The sequence below is a fragment of the Denticeps clupeoides genome, chromosome 2 (assembly GCF_900700375.1).
Source record: "Denticeps clupeoides chromosome 2, fDenClu1.1, whole genome shotgun sequence".
Lineage (NCBI taxonomy): Eukaryota > Metazoa > Chordata > Actinopteri > Clupeiformes > Denticipitidae > Denticeps > Denticeps clupeoides.
In genome coordinates, this window is record NC_041708.1 from 16,099,894 (window position 1) to 16,119,366 (window position 19,473).

Consider the following 19,473-nt stretch of genomic DNA (forward strand, 5'->3'; position numbering starts at 1 on the left):
CACTCTTTGGAATGTTGGATCACCCAGAGAATATGAATCAACAATTTTGAGTACAATCTGTTATTAGAGAGACCTACCAAATACTAAGAATGTTTACATTGGTCACATATTGGCAAATTACATTTGTTTTTGTATTTGACAGATTACGTCAAATGCTGTGAGAGAGAGGGAATCTGAAGGAATTATATATCAGCACAGAGGCCAGATTTGGAATTGTCAACATGACAAATAAGGCTTGCAGTAATATCTTCCACATGTGCACAGACTCAGGGCGGAGCACCCTCCAGTCTGAAGCCCAGACTGTCTCTGGTCCACGTGTTATTCTCATTCTTCGCTACAGATTGTGTTTCATGCAGAGAAAGAGGAAATTGTTCTCAAGGCTGGAGCAGACGTTATCTGTCAGACTTGAACATGAAGACAAGTGGTATTTTAATCCTCTTCGTGTGCTTTACTCTCATCTGTGGTGAGTGCTTTTCAAACCATACCTCTGTCAAGTGTAGTTAGAGATATTTCTGTCAGCATGTTACTATTCTGAGGAATAAAGATGGTACATTTATACTGTCTTGTATTAGCTGTTGCTTTCTGCCATTTCAGTTATGTAGAATTTAGGCAGCATGCACATCTGTCCAGAAGCTGAGGAGTCTGTGTGTGCATGTTTAGGTAAGAAGATGCGCTGGTGCACTATGTCTGATAGTGAACAGCGGAAATGTGCAGATCTTGCGAAGGCACTTGTGGCCGTGCTGCCTGCCTCTGCCGTATCCGCTTTCGCTCGGCTCTCCTGTGTACGAGCCCATAGCACTGCTGACTGCATCAGCAAGATCAGGGTGGGTGCTCACATGCTGTACACACACTGTTACAACCGGTCATCACCACACGTCTGCCTCAGGCTGAAAGAGTCCTGCTCGGGATAAGCAGTCTGGTGTGGCTGATCACTGATCATGCTTAGAAAATTGCTTCTCTGCATTCCAGGCCAACCGTGCTGACCTGGTGGCTCTGGATGCTGGGGAGATTTACACAGCAGTCAAGCTTTTTGGCCTCACTGCAATAGCCAAGGAAACCTACAGTGATGGTACTTACAAGAATGCTTGCAATGCATCTGTAATGTGCTTGTTTTGGAGATGGAGAGGATGCAAACCTGTGATTTCTTATTCCTTCTGCAGTATAAAAAGGGAGCATCTCACAAAATCTGAAATCAAACTAGGTGTCCATTAACTGACTTCGGTTTAGTCCTGATGTGGTGATTACTGGTCCTCAGGGAGCTGTGTCCTGGCGGTTGCTGTGGTGAAGAATACTTCAGCGGGGATGGACTTGCGCTCCCTGAGGGGCCACCAGAGCTGTCACAGTGGCATGCGCTGGACTGCTGGCTGGAGTCTTCCAATTGGACACTTGCTCTCACGCAACTACCTGCAGTGGGCAGAGGAGCAGCCCCTCAGTCAGGGTAGGAGCTTGTGTGTTCCACAGGGCCTACAAACAAAAAAAGTCAACTTTTGACTGATTTCTGGTATACAGTTTGTTATGAGAGCTTCTGAAGGTTCTTGCCCTTGTTCTTCTAGCGGTGAGTGATTTCTTCAGTGCCAGCTGTGTGCCTGGGGCAGGTTCTCAGACTCCAAGCTTATGCTCTCTTTGTCGGGGTGAAAGATCATATGTGCGTCATCAGAACGCCTACTGTGAGACCTCTCAGAGTGAGCCCTTCTACCACAACCAGGGGGCTCTCAGGTCAGCATCTGTCAGGATTGGATGTTGGAACTAAGTGACACCATATGAATGCTGGAAGTAGCTCCACTCAGAGGCTGTATGTATAAAACTTTCCAGAAATGCATCAAGAATGATCCTACATGTGAAAAAAATTGCTTTGTCCAAAGATGCTTTAAATAAGAAATAAGTCTGACCCCAATTCTTAAGAGCTAACAGTAAATATACACTACTCACAATAAGTTTAGGATATTGTGAGAGACTTAGTGGATGTCATCCACTAACATATGGTTTTTGTTTCACTTCAGACATTTTTGGGATAGGGAGGCAATTGTATTGGGGTGATAGACACACCTCATTTTGTGTTGTCCATGTAATGGTCTCATTGTGTACAGGTGTGCCTTATATTTTTTGGGTTATACCCATTCTTTGGGTATAATATCTGGTATTGTCAGTAAGTCATTACAAGTTCGTCATTCAAACAGCCATGAACACACAAAGTCACTTAATGGATGAGCAGCGTCACCTAGCCATGATGACCACAATGATGAGCTAAGGACCTATGCACTCATCGTTATATAACATGCATAGTTGTATGCACTCATAACATTGTTATGCAACTGCCACACAGCTGCAGGCCCATTTACGAGATGCGAGTGGTGCTAGGGTTTCCAGACAAACCATTCGCAACTGACTCCACTGCTTTGGCTTGAATGCCAGGCGATTGTTGCAGGCGACTCCACTGGGTTTGCTTTGGTGGAGGAGGTGCAACAGACTGGGCAGGCATCACCAGTCAGCACAAAAAAGATTTGGTTATTGTACATGGCTCAGTCACTGCATGTTCTTACCTCAGAGACATCATACAATCCATCATCATCCCCCAATTCCGCCAGCACTGCCCCAACTTTCTATTCATGGATGATAATGCTTCACCACATCTTGGCAGAATTGTCACAGCTTGACTTCAGGTAGTTGGAGTGCCTCATATGGTATGGTCATTAATGTCCCCTGACCTGAACCCCATAGAGCACGACTGGGACCAGTTGAAGCAGCGACTGAAGGACCGTACCCCCCTGGCAGAACTGCGTGTAGTGCTTGTGGAAGAGTGGATAATAAATATTAAACTAATGAAAATTGTTTTTTCACTCATGTAAATAACAGTATCCCTTAATTATTGTGAGTAGTGTATCATAAGTATTATGAAAAAGGGACTACAAATAAATTTCCCCTTCAACTGTGTCAGGCATCAGGGTGTAATAGATTACATTCATATTAATATTTACAATAAATTAAATTCTAGTGACATTTCAGTCTGAGAGGTTTTCAGCATACCAGGCCCCAGTTTTAGTTCTCAGTATTATCTTGTCTGCAGGATCCATTACAGTGATAATGTGCCATGTCAGACTGCAAAATGCTTCAAGATTGGTTAATGTGTTTGAGGTAGTGACATGGCCTCCAAATCTCAGTCTAATTTAGCATCTGTGGGATGTCCAATCCATGGATTTAACAGCACAATTTACCGAATTTAAAAAATCTGCTACTTGGTACAAGACACCACAGAATAACTTCCAAGGTCTATGCCTGGATGGGTCATGGCTGTTTCGGAGACAAATCTCTGGTGTTACTGTTATTGCTGATTGGTGTATAATGAATTATAGTTAATTTCATTAGGTATTATGGTAATTAACATAATAAAGACTTTGAATACTTTGAAAACTGTTTAGGGTACACCTCTAAAGGTGCTGTGGTTTCTCTCTGCCAGGTGCCTGTATATGGAAGCTGGGGACGTGGCATTTGTGGACCACAAAGCCCTTGAGAGTCTTCCAGGTTTCTCTTATATTGTAACTACAGATGTCTGTGTAATTAATTGCCATGGTCCGGTTATAAAATAATACTATACTTGTTCTCTGTGCATCTTTTTTTGTCAACTCAGACCATGAGAAAGGAGAATACATGCTGCTCTGCACTGATGGCTCACAAGCTCCTCTTAGTGAATATAGGAAGTGCAACTTGGGGCGGGGCCCTGGAGGGGGCGTGGTCACTCGCACAAACCACCGCAAGATTGCTCGCAAGTTCCTGTCTGCCGCCCAGGTTTGGGCAACCACCTGTGGAAGGAGGCGTGTAAAGCCTAGGGTTGAATGTTTAAACTTGATGTGGCCTGTTTCGGTGTATATTTATATTGCATGTGTTTTTATGTAAGATGGCATTTGGACTGCGTGGACGGTGGCGGCAGCGGTTCCAGCTGTTCGATTCCAGATCGTATAGTTCCAGTGATCTACTGTTCAGGGATGTGACAGAGAAGCTGGTCATCCTTCCTGATGACCATGATGTCAGTCATGTACTCGGCCTTGACTACGTGGCACTGCTGAAAGGCCTTGGACATGAAGGTAGAACATAAGTGAAGATCTGATTGAGCCAGATTCAAAGCATCAAACCAACTATGGTTACTCTACTGATGCATTTCTGCCCGCTGTTTTATGTGCATGTTTTTTTTCTGCGTATGTGTCATTCTGCATGTAGGTAGCTCTTTAGAGGATAGTGTGGTGCGGTGGTGTTGCATCAGTCACGCTGAGCAGAAGAAGTGTGAGGCATGGGCTCTGAGCATCAAGTCTGACCCTCTGGTGTGTGTGAGAGCTTCGTCCATGAGTGACTGCATCCGGAAGATCAAGGTGCATTCATCATTCTACTCAATGTTCTGTTCTGTCTGCATGGTTCATACTTGTTGAATTTGTGTCCGGTGGCAATATCATATGGATCTGTGAAATCTGTTCTGTCAACAGAAGGACGAGGTAGATGCTGCATCTTTAGATGCAACTCATGCTTTCATCGCTGGGAAGTGTGGGCTTGTTCCTGTGGCGACGGAGCATTATGGTAGAAACATCTCGTTCCTAAATTTCAATTCCTAAAAAAAGTATTTTAGCAATTAAGAATCTATTTGATACTTACTGCTAAAGCAAATCACTGCTGAGCAAAAAGAACACTAATGCTCATCTCATTTTGGCACAAAACATCTTGACAATTCACAAAACTTTGGGGATAATACTCTGTGAACTGACAATACGAAACTTGGAGCAGGACAATGATCCAAAACACACCAGCAAATCGACCTCTTATTGGCTGAAAAAGCAGATTGAAGACTTTGGATTGTCCTAGTCAAAGTTACAAAATTTACACAGTTCAGGCTCGGAAACCCTCCAATGTGGCTGAACTACAACAATTCTTCAAAAATGAGTGGGCCAAAATTCCTCCACAATGCTGTAAAAGACAAGTTATCACAAACAATTTCACATTTTTCTTGTTTGTTTTAATAATAAAAATAATTTACTGAACTGCATTTTGTGTTTACCTGTGCTGTCTTTGACTAATATTATATTATTTGATGATCAGAGACATTTAATTGTGGCAACCACTTTTCCGTACAGCTGTATATTGGTCTTTTTTTTGCAGGGGAAAAATGTCACCCTGTTCATGGAACAGTACATTCTGATACAGGAGGTGAGATCTAGGTGAAGTTCACTAACTAACTTTGGCCAGTTTACCTTTCATTTATTGCACCATCTTGTTGCTTTTGTAGATTGGCCATCTGTGTTTGGGGTAGCGGTGGTGCGTCGCTCCAGCAAGAACGTGTTCCTTGGGAACCTTGGGGGGCGACGCTCTTGCCACGGTCACATGTACAGTCCTGCTGGCTGGCTGCTGCCTATCAGACATTCCCTCAGCCAAGAGTACCAAGGCAATTCCAGCTGCAACCCAAACAAAGGTAACTGCAGCGGAGAACATCCTCAGTGTCAACAGGATGTCAGATGTAATCTTAAGTTTTAATACACTGATGCTGTCCCATGCATCTTTTCCATCCATCTTTGATGTCAGTAGCAAACTTCAGATGTTTTTGCATCCTGTGCTACTGCAACAGACACCAATCATAAACAAAAATGGTCTACCTAATAATCAAATTAACTATCTGCAACTCTCTTGGTAATCATTTTCTCTTCTAAATCAATGGGAGGGCAAATAAAAGATTTAAATCTGCACTAGCCTTACAAACTTACTGTATTTACATCTCAGCACAACTAACAGGAGGAGTTCACTGCTCATCCTGCTGGCGCAATGTCTTGGGATGATTACAGGACATTTTTACTCTTTTCCTCAGCTTACTCTGAGGTCTTTTGGAAAGGCTGTCTCCCTGGCTCTCAGGGTAGCCTGTGCAAAGTCTGCATTGGTGGAACAGAGGAGGCTGCATCCAAACGCTGTAGTGATAACCACAATGAGCGTTACTATGGAAACATGGGGGCTTTGAGGTGAGAGTGTCTTGGAAATGGTTCTCGATGAATGACAGGACATTTCCATACTGTTCTCCTTAATGTTGGATTATTCCTGTGCCCTGTTCATTATTGCAGGTGCCTTGTTGGAGATCACAGTGGGAAGAGTTATGGAGACGTGGCCTTCCTGGAGCACCATAACCTAGAAAACAACATCCTACGTGAGGATCACACACACACACACACACACACACACACACACACACACACATTCCTCTCTGTTGAGTCAATGTTATGCCTGTGTTTTCACTGGATAGAGCTGAATTTCACTGGCTGGGCAGCAGGCTGGCGGGCCTCAGATTTGGAGCTGCTCTGTGAAGGGGGTAATCGGGAACCATTGTCTGAATGGAAGAACTGCAACCTTGGAGCAGTGCCTCCCAATGTTGTCATGACCAGACCAGTGCTTACTGCCCGCATCTATGATTTCCTGATGAAGTCTCAGGTTAAAGGACCTTTCTCTGTCATGTTCTGATGCCAACTGTCAAAGATACACCAGCTTCACATTTCTGTTTGCAATTTACACGTGTGAAATGTGGACCTTGTTTTCATTATAGCGACATGAAAAATGCCCATCCCTTGTCTCTTAGCGCACTCTAGCTTCGACATAGATGTACTGTATAGTTGATAACTCCAGTTAATCCATCTGAAGGGATGCATTTGACAATTATCTGGACTAGAGATGTCTTAATTGAGCATTATTTATTTGTCTAATTGTTTTGTAAAATAAGTATTATTGTTATTACAATTAAATGGAATGGAATTCTTCTCAGGAAACCCTTGCTGCTTACCCAGTCTCAGAATTCAGACTGTTTGATTCCAAAGAGTACGGAGAGAGTGATCTGCTCTTCAAAGATGCCACACAATGTCTACTCCACAGTAGTCACCTGGACTACCGCACCATTTTGGGAGAGGAGTTCTATGCACAAGCAGAGGCCATATTTAACTGCACACACTCAGGTGGGAGCTTCTTACAAAAAAATAATTTATTCATTCATTTTGGTTTGAATAATATGATAATATATCAATTCAAGGTTGGAAGAAATACTTGGTAAAATGTCTGAACACTGAAAACATTGCCATAAGTGTGTTCGATAGTGTATCCTGTAACAGTACATAAAACTGTTTTCAGAAAACTTTTAGAATTCATATAGAATACCATATTAATTGTGTTAATTTATTTACTTTTTGAAGTATTTCTGAGTGTTAAATTTGTAGGAAAAGGAAGAGAAGACGTGAATATACATAACAAGGAAAGAAGGCACTGTGGACTGAATGCAAAAGATTTCAATTTTATATTCACCCTCCCTTCCCCTACCTTTCTTTTTATACAGATATTGTGGAGTTTTGTAACCAGGATGTGTGCAGCATATTCTGAACATATTTTTGAGCACCTGTCCAGCACCTGCTCCATGTTCATTTTCTAAAGAACAGTAGAAATTTTGTAGCATTTTTTCTATACTGCTGATCATACATGGATGGTTCCCGTTACTAGAGGTCCCCTGAAATTGCTCTTTCAACCATTGCCTAATTAGTGAAAGAGATTAGTTGTCAATTGTGACAACTAATAACAGCACCCAGTAAACACAACGAAAGCAGTGGGCAGCCATGAAAGATGTCCAGGGAGCAGTGTGTGGGGACTGTGCTTTGCTCAGTGGGACCTCAGTGGCACTTTGGCGGTTGGGGATTCAAACCGGCAACCTTCTGACTACGGGTCCACTTCCTTATATGCCAGAGCAACCACGGGTGATTAATAACAACCTACCAGCACTGTTTTTGCAGCTGTACTGATGACTGTAATGACGCATATAAATACCATGGTATAAATGGTATAAAAACCATGAACCATCCAATATAAAATTCATAGAGTTCTTTGTAGCTTTTACATGCTTTTACTCTCCATGTATTCTATATTGTTTTCTTCAGCCTTCCCAAACTGTTTGCGTTTAAAGCCATTACTCTCCATGTATTTTACATTGTACTTCTTGTTTATATCTGTATGTCCTTTTATGTTTGTACAACACTTTGGTGCAGTGAAACTGCTGTTAAAGTTCTTTAGAAATAAATTTGACTTAAAAACTTATTTGAGATACATTGTATGATTTACTTTATTATGTCACGTAGTAAATGCTGTGCATTAAACATCCAACTTGTTCACTACGTAGTGTAATGCTTAGGAAACAGTACATGATTCGCACACAGCCCTGGACTATGTGTCGGCCAAAATGAGATCGAAGGACTACATCTCCCAGCATGCACTGCCTTGTGTAACTGGAAATCTGCGTTTCCGGTTCAGAATAGCGTGTAAACATTTAGGGCAAATGTTAACAAAAGCAATGGCGTAACCTGCTCTATGCACGGTGTTTAAGTATAGTGCTTTAGATTGAGAGTGGAATCGGTAATGTGGTAAGTTATTTTTTGAACCGCGCGTCTTAACCGGTGACATACAGTGTCGCGCTTACGGCTCTGTCTTCTGTAGCATACAGAGATGATTAATGAATGACTGTCGTCTCATTAACACCACGACCGTACAGCAGTTGTAGGCTGAATAGGTTTTTGACCCTTAAAGTCGTTATTGTCACAGAAAACCTGGAGATAACAGACCGTATATGTGGAACACGTGAAACAGAACAGTCCAAAATTACTAAGTAGGTAAAAGACCATGTAACTATGGTAAAATATAACTGGCAAAATATATTATAGTAAATTAAAATGATATTGATAAATTTGGCATCACTTGAATGAGTTGCCTTTCAGCAAGTTCACTATAAACATCTGTAAAATATATAATATGTGAGCATCTACCACTTCTACCATTTTACAGATGTTGTTGTTGTGGAGGAGGTCCCTTTTTCTGAAGACCTGCGCAGCCTCTTCGTATTCCATGCCAGCAGGTGTCGTGAGCTTCGTCCCGGCCAGTGCCTCCATTGACAGCAGTGCATTGGAGGGCCTACAGGCCTTCGTGGCACGTGCAAAACGTCTGTTTGTCATCACCGGCGCAGGTCTCTCCACTGAGTCAGGCATCCCAGACTACCGTTCTGAAGGAGTGGGGCTGTACGCACGCACTAACCGGCGCCCGATGCAGCACACAGAGTTTGTGCGGAACGCAAGATCGCGGCAGCGCTACTGGGCCCGGAATTATTTGGGTTGGCCACAGTTCTCTATGCATAAACCAAACTCTGCCCACCTTGTGCTGCGAGACTGGGAGGAGCAGGGGAAAATCCACTGGCTGGTGACTCAGAATGTGGATGCACTGCACACAAAAGCTGGCCAGCAGCGCCTGACTGAGCTCCACGGCTGCTCACACAGGTGGGACTGGTGGCATTCCAACATTCCTATACCTAACTACATAGTGTGGACCTTATTTCACGTTTATTCGTTTTATTGTAGCCCATGGTGAATCAGTTAGAACTTTTTTTTTTTTTTTTTTTTGCATCAGGGTGGTATGTTTGGGCTGTGGGGCTCTGACACTCAGAGCAGAGCTCCAGAAGCACTTTGCGAAGTTGAATCCTGGGTGGGAAGTGCAGGCCGGGGCTGTAGCCCCTGATGGTGATGTCTTCCTGGAGGATGATCAAGTGCTTCACTTCAGAGTGCCCCCCTGCCAAGCCTGCGGCGGCATCCTCAAACCTGAGGTGACGTTTTTTGGTGACACCGTGCAGCGGGGCATTGTGCAGCTTGTTCTCGACCGACTGGCAGAATCTGATGCTGTTCTGGTGGCTGGTTCTTCCTTACAAGTAAGGGCAATGCCTGGTCGTCGCAGGCAAGGAAAGCGCAGCAGTGAAATCCTGTTACATTCTTCTTTGTCTCCCCTAGGTCTACTCAGGATATCGCTTTCTGCTTGCAGCTAGTGAGCGGCGGATACCTGTGGCCATCGTAAACATCGGGCCCACCAGAGCAGACCACCTGGCAGAGGTGCGAGTGAGTGGCCGCTGTGGGGAGGTGATACCGGCTATTCAGCCCTGCTGAGCGTTTACCTCTAACCTTTTTGGGAATGATTCTTTATGGCCTTTCAGTTATGCTCTCAGTCAGAGAACCAGTGTAACTCAATAAAGGACCATATTGCACTCAGGAGTACACAAAAGGCGATTTTGTGACTAGTCATTTCTCCCTGAGTACTGTTTACTACTAAACCTCTTTTCACTAATGGGAGACAGGGATAAATTATATCTAACTACATTTGTAGTAGCTTTTCTAATGATTACCTCCCTGGTAAAGTGAACGTGATTGTCATTGTGAAACACCGCAGCACAGCATGTGGTGACATAACAAAACCCATCACCCTTGGTGAGCAGTGGGCAGCCATGACAGGTGCCCGGGGAGCAGTGTGTGGGGATGGTGCTTTGCTCAGTGGCACCTTGGGGGTTTGTGATTCGAACAGGCAACCTTCTGATTACGGGGCCTTAACTGCTAGGCCACCACTGCCGCAATTGCGGGCTAATGTTTGAAGTGAAGAGACCTACAGATCAGCTCGCTGGCCATTCTCCACACATTGTCATCAGCTATCCACAGCCTTGGCCACATCATTTAAATGAATAGCTGGCATTATCTACACAAAGTGTACAGGGAAGCAGGGCAGGGATCTGTTCAGTGTGGATAACATGAAAATATTATGTAGGATGAATAATGTGCTTGATGAAATGAGAAAGGGTCAACTGAACAGTCATTTTATATTAAATGAAATATGAAAAAATAGCAGTTGTGTTGGTTTATAATATACATAGAGTTTTAGGGGTAAAAATTCTAATCCACAGAAATGTATAGTGATTCAGAGTGCAACAGAGGGCAGGACGACTGTGGTCCTGGATATTCTGAGATCGGTAAAGGCCGTCTGGAGACTGAAGCGCTCCTGTAAACGCTGCATCCAACTGTCCACTGTGCCTTCTGCACCAGACCAGAGGACCTGAGGAATAGTGAACGAGAACAGGCAACATGGACGACTGCCATCACCGGTCTGCCATACACTCCAAACCTTGATCAACGACAGGGGCGTCATGCTGAGACAGTTGTCAAATCCCTGCTCCTGGTCAAACCAGTAGGTGGCAGGGTAGCCCAAAAGAACCCCAAAAAGCGTGCAGAGGTTCCAGCGTCCATACAGCTCTGCCCCCATCTTGGTTTCACATGCTGGCGCGTCGGCCAACATCCTGAAATAAGCCAGCACGTCGTGAACAATGTCCTGGGTGCCGCCACGGAGGAGATCGAACAGGGCAGGCTGTTCTCGGGACGGACATACATCCACGACCAGCAGGCTCCTCTGCTGAAGCACGCCCTCCAGATACGTGGGCATTAGGCGGGCGTTTACAACCAAGGTGTTGCTGCCGATCGCAACGGTGCGCAGCGCCGCAGACACCAGGCCCGAGTCCCGTAAAGCCTCCACGTACCGCTGGACCTGAGCGGGGCCGGCGCCGTTCGAGTCGTACAGCAGAGCAGCTTTCAGGCCCGAGTCCACCGCCACGAGCTGGGCGGCGAGGTCCAGACACGCGGAGGCCGGCAGCAGCTTCTTCTTCTTCTTCTCCCCGCAGCACAGCCACCGCCTCGCGGCTTCAATAAACGAGGCGGGCCGCGCCATCCCGTCTTCCGGTGCGCGTTTCTGACTCACCGCCGAACTGCTCACGTGCTCCACGCGAGTCACGTGACCACTTAATCAGCCCCTCCCCTTCAAGTGACGTATCATAAACGCCGTCACGTAAAGCAACGTTCTATAGCGAAACGTGTGACATTCTTGTCAGAATGAAAAATACATTATTCATAATCACAGTCGCCATATTTTACAACGTCGTCATAAACGACGTCACGGGACATTCGTTTACATTGGGCTTCCATTACAAATACATATCCGATATCTTGAATGAACATTCTGCTCATCTGCCATAGCATTCGTTCTAGGCAATTTGACTAGTAAAATGGTCTTTTAGATATAATAATCACACAAATATTATAATTGCTAGCAATAACTTGGATACCTGCTCACAATTACGTGAATGGAATGGTGAATGCTTGAGCCCTACGGAAATGTGTCAAATTAAATGGATTTACTCATTAAATCTAACAAAAAGAGATTACATTCCATCATGTCCAACACGGAAGCAAGATGGTTTCATTGTAGCTGCTTGCATGTTGTTCTGCTAGTATGAGACATAACCAGTGCTTCCTTCCCATGCAATTATGCATCGGAATAATACTCAGCAAGGACTTCACACAGCTGGTCAAGTGAAAGTGAAGTGTTTGTCATTGTGCAACACAGCAAAATGTGTCCTCTGCATTTAATTAATTGATTGGATTTGTGCAACAATACTGCACACAATAAAATTGAACCCATCACCACCCATGAAAGGCACCCCCCGGTGAGTGCTCAAGGTGAGCACCTCAGTGGCACCTTTCAAGATTCAACCCCACAACCTTCCAGTTATGAGTCTGCATATTTAGCCACTAGGCCACCACTTCCCCTCAAAAAGGCTCAATTACAGATCCTCAGCAACTGCATTGCAAACAGCACATTGCATGGTGAGGCAGCACTATTGCTATGGACTGGAGATGCCTGAAGAAAAAAACTGTTGCCCTCTGCCATCTACCACCACAGAGTCCAGAGGAGAAACGCCTCAATCCTCAAAAGCCCAATACATCCTCAGGGCGGAGGTACAGAAGTGTGAAATCTAGAACCTTCCAAAGAACCTCAAGAAGTCCTCCTTTCCCACTGTGGTTGTATGACCAATGGACACCACCTACCCCCTAGTGTGATTCTTGCATATTCAGCTACTCTGCACATTTTTAACTTATTATTTCTGTTATATTTAAAGGTTCAGCATTGTGTGGACCACAACATAAGAAATTTTCTGCACAGAGGAATGCTCATTTCTAACATATGACAAACGATGTCAATCTTAAAATTAACCAGTCAGTTTCATAATTCACCTAACAAGTCATTCAAAATTACTTATACAGATCTAAAAATCACCTAATTCAAAATCAAAACAAACCAAAGGGAGCACATGAAAGGAAAGAACAAATACGCATCAAATGATAAAGACTGGTTGTCAAATTTGAGCAAATGTATTACAGTTTTATAAATGATATATCAGTTGTAACTTAGATAAAGCAGTATTTTAGTTTGCGATTAAACTGTCATTTGATACCTATCTGAATAAACATTTCAAAACACATAAGAACAGGACATGTTTTAATAGACAAAGACCAATGCAGCTTTCAATCAAGCGATTTCCGCTGGACCATTTCTAGACGCTCTTCATTTCAATCAGTATCTGATGTGGGGAAAAACAGGAAAAGTAAGGTCAAACACACAAACTGCTACATAACATTTTCTATGATCTGCCAAAAATCACACAAGAAGCACTATTTCAGTCTAGATACTATTGGAAAATTGCACAAATAAAATAATTAAAAAGAGAAATGGGATTTTCATAATATTCCTTCCTTCACGCCATGATGAAACTTTTGCCAAGAAGGTAAAAAGCCTAATTACATCGACAGTCAGATGAAATCACGTGTAGAAGAAAAGATTACGGCACCTGATATTACGTTGCCGCTTGAGGAGACATCAGGTCAAAATCGGACAAGTTCCGGGCCACCCACACACCAGCAGCAAACAAGCCCACGTTGACCAGCAGATTCCTGTTAAAAAACGCGCGTCGTATGATTTGCGTGGGGTGACAAAATACAAGACGGAGCACATCCACGACCTTCTCCCACAGCTCTCACCTTCTGAAGTCATTCCTGTCTGCGGCGAAGCGGAACGCCGAGCTGATCCACTCGGAAACACCGGACGGGCCCGACGAGGCTTTCTTAGCAGCACCGCTCATTGTGGACGTTAATTATCATTAAATCCTAACGTGGACGCTTATGAACGTAGAACGTTCAACAACGAAAAAGGATTTAGTGGCGACAACAACGCTACGGCAAGCACGTGGGTCCAGACCAGGTTCCGCGTACGGAAGCCCGTTTAAACCAATGTGTTCGAAAACGCGAAATTACGTTCTGTGTGAGCATGCGCAGATTAGAGCCACTTGTCCGAACGCTCTCTTGTAATATACGTACTGTCGTTGGTTGTATTTTAAACTGTACGTACTGTACGTAAAATAAACTGTACGTGATTATCTGAATTTATGTTTTTTTCGTCTAAAACAGATGGGTATTTAACAAAACACTGCGTAGAGCGTTCGGAGTGCGCAGCGCCGGTAAAAGGCCGTGCGTGAACGCGCCCAAGGTGACTGAAGATGTCTGCCACGCGGTACCGCAGGTTCCTGAAGCTCTGCGAGGAGTGGCCCAGAGACGACAGCAAAAAGGGCCGCGATCTAGGGACGTTCTTGCGACAGCGGGTGGCTCAGGCGTTCCGCGAGGGAGAAAACACACAGGTCGGTCCCCGCGGCGTCGGGTATAGCTAGGATGGTTATTTATAGTAACAGGGGTAGTTTAGTGGGTTTAAGGTGTTTATTCGACCTTCCTGCTGGAGCTCCGTGTAGAGTTTTAATGCAATGCCAAGTGAGTGACCTGACGGCCATTCACTTCTTTAAAGGACGCACATGGTGATTAATTGCATTGACGTGTGTGTGTGTGTGTGTGGGGGGCAGATCTCAGATCCAGAGAAATGTGATCAGATGTACGAGAGTTTGGCTCGGATCAACAGTAACACATACAGAGAAAAGGTGAGCTTCAAATCTACTGGTGATGTTCTTTTTATGCGAATCAGATCCTTATAAATGAAAATATGTCCCTACAGTTCCCACGAGCCAAAGACACAAGTTTCACCGGAGTAACAGCGGAGGAGTGCCGTGTGTTGTTATCAACAGGTAAGTGGGGCCGGTGTCTAAAACGTTTATTTCACGTTGTGCAGATGTTGGATGGGCGTCTTCCTGCTCCACAGGAAACATGCAGCAGATGGATGAACAGAGGAAGGGCTTGTGGAAGAGTTTGGTCCAGCGCTTCTCCTCTAAACCTGCTGAAGACGGCCCAGAAAAGTAGCCGCCGCCCTTCCTTTTGCTGGTGTTTTTTTTTCCTCTACTGTAGGTTTTCACATTAAAGTATTTGCACAAAACCCAGTTTTCCACATTTGGTTCTAGTTGAATCTGATACGAGAGCGTGAGTTGGCAGGGAGAGAACACTCTCCTGCGATGCGAAACGTGTCCATGAAAGATAAAAAAACGACAATACGCAACGCCCATGGTCAAGCAGGTCCACCCCGGCTTAGAAATAAAATTATCTTGAAGACTATTATATTTAACTGTTTGCATTGCATGACCAAAAAGACCAAACATGTTATATCCATTACTGAATTTTATTTAGAAGTAGTACAAAAAAGTATAAATATTTATTGATTATCAACAAATGCCCACAACAGCCGTACGAGTAGATGGCTAAATTTGATCAAGCAAACAAGATTTATAAAATGAGAATGAAGGCATCTTCATGTAGTTTCAGATTGTGTCAAGTTATGAGTCTCTTATCGTGTGTTTTAAGAAACAAACACAATTTCATTGCAAAATGAACCGTGCATAGTCATAACTTTTATCCGGGTGACCATTTCTCTCCAAACTGCACACACTTACCATCTGCTATGGGATATTAGCATCTGCTTTAAAGCTAGTGTGAACGTCTAGTTGCCAGCTGCCATAATATATCTGTGATTCTTGGAAAAGGCATTTCTGATTAACAGAAAAGGCTCAGCACTTTATACCTCAGATACAAAAAAAAATTGCGTACAATTTGAGCATTTACTCTGTATTCTTGGTAAGTTCAGGTCCTTTACTCTTCCTTCTTCTCGGAGTTGTCCCTCCAAATGCAGTAGTTGAGGCTCGTGGCTAGGCACAGCCAGGCCATGTATGGTGCCATCATGAGTGCTGCCGTACGACTGATGGGGTACCAGGACGCCACGGTGGCACCCACTGTTCCTGTGAGCATCACAATCTCGATCAGGGCCTGGGCAGGAGAGCAAACGGTCAGTCAGGGTGCAATATAAAACTCTCATCGCACATATAGTAACCACTCCTGCATCTAGCTTCTGAATGAAGGTCTGCTTACCAGTTTAATCTTGTGTGCACCAAAGAAGATGGGTGTCCAAGCCCAGTTTAAGGCCAACTGAAGGCCATAAAGTCCCAAAGGCACTAAGGCGTCCTCAGTGAAGCCGCCAAGCTCTTTCCAAATCAAGTATGAACCATACCTACCACAAAAAAAACAGAAACTTTGAAGAAAACCATCAGAACCGTCAAGACAGGTGCAGGACTCAGTAAACTTTGGCACCCACCCCATCCCTGTGTAGAGACAAGTCCACACGACTGGGAACGCCGCGTTAGGTGGACGCCAGGACGGCTTATTGAGGGTAGGGTACCAGGTCTTCACCTCTCTGCGGGTGATGTACCCGCCATACAGCCCCCCCAGGTGGGGCAGGGCAGTGAGACCCAGCATCGGCATCCACATCCTGAATAAACAGATTACACACACCAAACCCACCCATCTATCAGCAGGCGCATCGGCAAACGTGCACAAATTCATCACAGTTCATTTTACTGTGGAGTTCCTACCGAAGAGGGAGACCTTTACCGATGTTCGCTGTTAGTCTCGGACTGTAGACTTAATCCAAGAATGGGAAACTGAGCCAGAAAGTCTACATTCTTACAAATAAATCCAGCAATTCCCTCTCTCAAAATAATTATTGCAATAATTCAATCATTCTGCTCACATGACATAATTCATGAAACGATACATTATACGGTTCTGTGCAAACGTTATAGGAAGTAGTGAAAGTTTAATGAATGATCTACAAAGACTGCAGAACAGCCTCTTTCTCTGCACACATCATGTTGTCTGCAATAAAAATATTTGATCGATGTTTGTCGCGTTAAAAAACGCCTGCAGTTTAGATAAACAGTGGTTTGTGTTAGTGCCCAACACCGATCTGTATACGTGACGTAAACTGTCTCCACGTGACAGAATGACTTTACACAACGTCGCGTTACACAATGTCGCGTTACACAATTCGCTTGCATTTTTATTTTATATATTCATCTTAATAAAAAATGGCGTGTAGCGCGTGTACAGCGTAATGATGGATTTGAAAATAAATTTCTCTCTGAACTTAACTAAACTTCACATAACACAGACCAGCAGTTTCCGTCACAGCCCAGACCAGGATTATAAGCTGTACAGTTTATAAACCTGTTTTAATGCATAATGACGTTTATTTCTCAAGAGAAGAATTCGCAGCGACGCTCACCTTGCTGCTTGCAGGACCAGCTACGGACGAGTCTCAGAAAAGCTGTCGCTCGGGCGCAGTTTTATAAGAGCAGCGACGTGACGTCGCCCTCATGCTGCGGAGGCTGATAACAGCGACACGGACGCGCTACCTGCCGCTGCTGCCCGACTCCAGACGCGTCTCCCCACAAACAGTCGACTGTCCTTCTCCGGCACACGTCGCAGAAGCTGCTGGAGGCGGCGTGTTCGCGACTGTCCTGCTCCTGCACTCGCAGCAGAAGCTGCTGGAGGCGGCGTGTTCGCGACTGTCCTTCTCCGGCACACGCAGCAGAAGCTGCTGGATGTGGCGTGTTCGCGACTGTCCTTCTCCGGCACACGCAGCAGAAGCTGCTGGAGGCGGCGTGTTCGCGACTGTCCTGCTCCGGCACACGCAGCAGAAGCTGCTGGAGGCGGCGTGTTCGCGACTGTCCTGCTCCGGCACACGCAGCAGAAGCTGCTGGAGGCGGCGTGTTCGCGACTGTCCTGCTCCTGCACTCGCAGCAGAAGCTGCTGGAGGCGGCGTGTTCGCGACTGTCCTTCTCCGGCACACGTCGCAGAAGCTGCTGGAGGCGGCGTGTTCGCGACTGTCCTGCTCCTGCACTCGCAGCAGAAGCTGCTGGAGGCGGCGTGTTCGCGACTGTCCTTCTCCGGCACACGCAGCAGAAGCTGCTGGATGTGGCGTGTTCGCGACTGTCCTTCTCCGGCACACGCAGCAGAAGCTGCTGGAGGCGGCGTGTTCGCGACTGTCCTGCTCCGGCACACGCAGCAGAAGCTGCTGGAGGCGGCGTGTTCGCGACTGTCCTGCTCCGGCACACGCAGCAGAAGCTGCTGGAGGCGGCGTGTTCGCGACTGTCCTGCTCCTGCACTCGCAGCAGAAGCTGCTGGAGGCGGCGTGTTCGCGACTGTCCTTCTCCGGCACACGTCGCAGAAGCTGCTGGAGGCGGCGTGTTCGCGACTGTCCTTCTCCGGCACACGCAGCAGAAGCTGCTGGAGGCGGCGTGTTCGCGACTGTCCTGCTCCTGCACTCGCAGCAGAAGCTGCTGGAGGCGGCGTGTTCGCGACTGTCCTTCTCCGGCACACGTCGCAGAAGCTGCTGGAGGCGGCGTGTTCGCGACTGTCCTTCTCCGGCACACGTCGCAGAAGCTGCTGGAGGCGGCGTGTTCGCGACTGTCCTTCTCCGGCACACGTCGCAGAAGCTGCTGGAGGCGGCGTGTTCGCGACTGTCCTGCTCCGGCACTCGCAGCAGAAGCTGCTGGAGGCGGCGTGTTCGCGACTGTCCTTCTCCGGCACACGCAGCAGAAGCTGCTGGAGGCGGCGTGTTCGCGACTGTCCTTCTCCGGCACACGTCGCAGAAGCTGCTGGAGGCGGCGTGTTCGCGACTGTCCTGCTCCGGCACTCGCAGCAGAAGCTGCTGGAGGCGGCGTGTTCGCGACTGTCCTTCTCCGGCACACGCAGCAGAAGCTGCTGGAGGCGGCGTGTTCGCGACTGTCCTGCTCCGGCACTCGCAGCAGAAGCTGCTGGAGGCGGCGTGTTCGCGACTGTCCTTCTCCGGCACACGCAGCAGAAGCTGCTGGAGGCGGCGTGTTCGCGACTGTCCTTCTCCGGCACACGCAGCAGAAGCTGCTGGAGGCGGCGTGTTCGCGACTGTCCTGCTCCGGCACACGCGGACGCTGCTGGCCGTGTTCGCGACGAGAGATTCTGCCTCAACCTCCTCCTCACAGAAGGCTTAATAGACCCCGTTATCCTATAAACACGTACTTTCTTTAGAAATATATTAATGTATACTACCATTCAAAAGTTTAGAAGTGTCCTTCATCAGATGAGAAACAATTGTTTGGTTAAAAAGACATCAAACCGTCCAAAACTCCAGTTGTTGATGTTGTAAAGGACTCTGGTATCTAAACATGGCTGTTAATGAAGGGATATCTGCATATAAGCAACAATGATTCTTGAGTTGAAAGGGAAGGCGGAGCTCATTAAACCATTTGTGATTAGAAAACCCCTTCAAATTAATTTAGTACAGCTGAGAACAGGTGCACTGATCAAAGAAGCAATAAAACTTCACAGTTCAAGATTCAAGAGAGATTTGTTGTCAGTACAACAGTATACACAGTACATACAACATACAAGTATTGTACATTACACACCTAACCTGGCCTCAACAGTCACCAGACCTGAACCCAATTGAGATGGTTTGGTGTGAGGTGGACTGCAGAGTGAAGGTAAAGAG

At 45.9% G+C, this 19,473-nt stretch overlaps 6 protein-coding genes across 8 annotated transcripts; 3 read left to right on the plus strand and 3 right to left on the minus strand.

The window, feature by feature from the left end:
- The first annotated feature begins 116 nt into the window (after positions 1–116).
- sxph (saxiphilin) lies at positions 117–8,088 on the plus strand. The gene is made up of 17 exons (XM_028966977.1): positions 117–463; positions 661–824; positions 970–1,069; positions 1,256–1,438; positions 1,554–1,716; positions 3,455–3,519; positions 3,626–3,783; positions 3,893–4,079; positions 4,213–4,361; positions 4,473–4,563; positions 5,140–5,187; positions 5,267–5,449; positions 5,840–5,987; positions 6,087–6,169; positions 6,266–6,450; positions 6,779–6,965; positions 7,340–8,088. Exons 1-17 carry the CDS (start codon positions 412–414, stop codon positions 7,381–7,383), a joined length of 2,190 nt encoding a protein of 729 aa, XP_028822810.1. The 5' UTR covers positions 117–411; the 3' UTR covers positions 7,384–8,088.
- A 195-nt stretch (positions 8,089–8,283) lies between these two features.
- Positions 8,284–10,069, plus strand: sirt4 (sirtuin 4). Its single transcript, XM_028970597.1, has 4 exons — positions 8,284–8,411; positions 8,830–9,314; positions 9,445–9,739; positions 9,819–10,069. The coding sequence occupies exons 2-4, from the start codon at positions 8,830–8,832 to the stop codon at positions 9,969–9,971; spliced, it is 933 nt and encodes a 310-aa protein (XP_028826430.1). The 5' UTR covers positions 8,284–8,411; the 3' UTR covers positions 9,972–10,069.
- A 584-nt stretch (positions 10,070–10,653) lies between these two features.
- c2h1orf74 (chromosome 2 C1orf74 homolog) lies at positions 10,654–11,658 on the minus strand. Its single transcript, XM_028970598.1, has one exon. It carries the CDS (start codon positions 11,569–11,571, stop codon positions 10,771–10,773), a length of 801 nt encoding a protein of 266 aa, XP_028826431.1. The 5' UTR covers positions 11,572–11,658; the 3' UTR covers positions 10,654–10,770.
- Positions 11,659–13,036: 1,378 nt separating this feature from the next.
- Positions 13,037–13,950, minus strand: tomm6 (translocase of outer mitochondrial membrane 6 homolog (yeast)). Its single transcript, XM_028970602.1, has 3 exons — positions 13,719–13,950; positions 13,529–13,631; positions 13,037–13,261 (listed from the first exon to the last, which is right to left on the minus strand). The coding sequence occupies exons 1-2, from the start codon at positions 13,817–13,819 to the stop codon at positions 13,535–13,537; spliced, it is 198 nt and encodes a 65-aa protein (XP_028826435.1). The 5' UTR covers positions 13,820–13,950; the 3' UTR covers positions 13,037–13,261; positions 13,529–13,534.
- Positions 13,880–15,227, plus strand: uqcc2 (ubiquinol-cytochrome c reductase complex assembly factor 2). 3 transcript variants are annotated; one of them, XM_028970601.1, is made up of 5 exons: positions 13,880–14,041; positions 14,145–14,371; positions 14,588–14,662; positions 14,737–14,806; positions 14,881–15,227. In XM_028970601.1, the coding sequence occupies exons 2-5, from the start codon at positions 14,234–14,236 to the stop codon at positions 14,976–14,978; spliced, it is 381 nt and encodes a 126-aa protein (XP_028826434.1). In that variant the 5' UTR covers positions 13,880–14,041; positions 14,145–14,233; the 3' UTR covers positions 14,979–15,227. The 3 variants fall into 3 exon arrangements, with proteins under 3 accessions (XP_028826434.1, XP_028826432.1, XP_028826433.1); XM_028970600.1 differs by having other exon boundaries at positions 14,032–14,077; XM_028970599.1 differs by having other exon boundaries at positions 13,880–14,371.
- Positions 15,228–15,270: 43 nt separating this feature from the next.
- tspo (translocator protein) lies at positions 15,271–17,438 on the minus strand. The gene is made up of 4 exons (XM_028967761.1): positions 17,227–17,438; positions 16,258–16,431; positions 16,035–16,173; positions 15,271–15,932 (listed from the first exon to the last, which is right to left on the minus strand). Exons 2-4 carry the CDS (start codon positions 16,428–16,430, stop codon positions 15,759–15,761), a joined length of 486 nt encoding a protein of 161 aa, XP_028823594.1. The 5' UTR covers position 16,431; positions 17,227–17,438; the 3' UTR covers positions 15,271–15,758.
- Between the last annotated feature and the right edge of the window lie 2,035 nt (positions 17,439–19,473).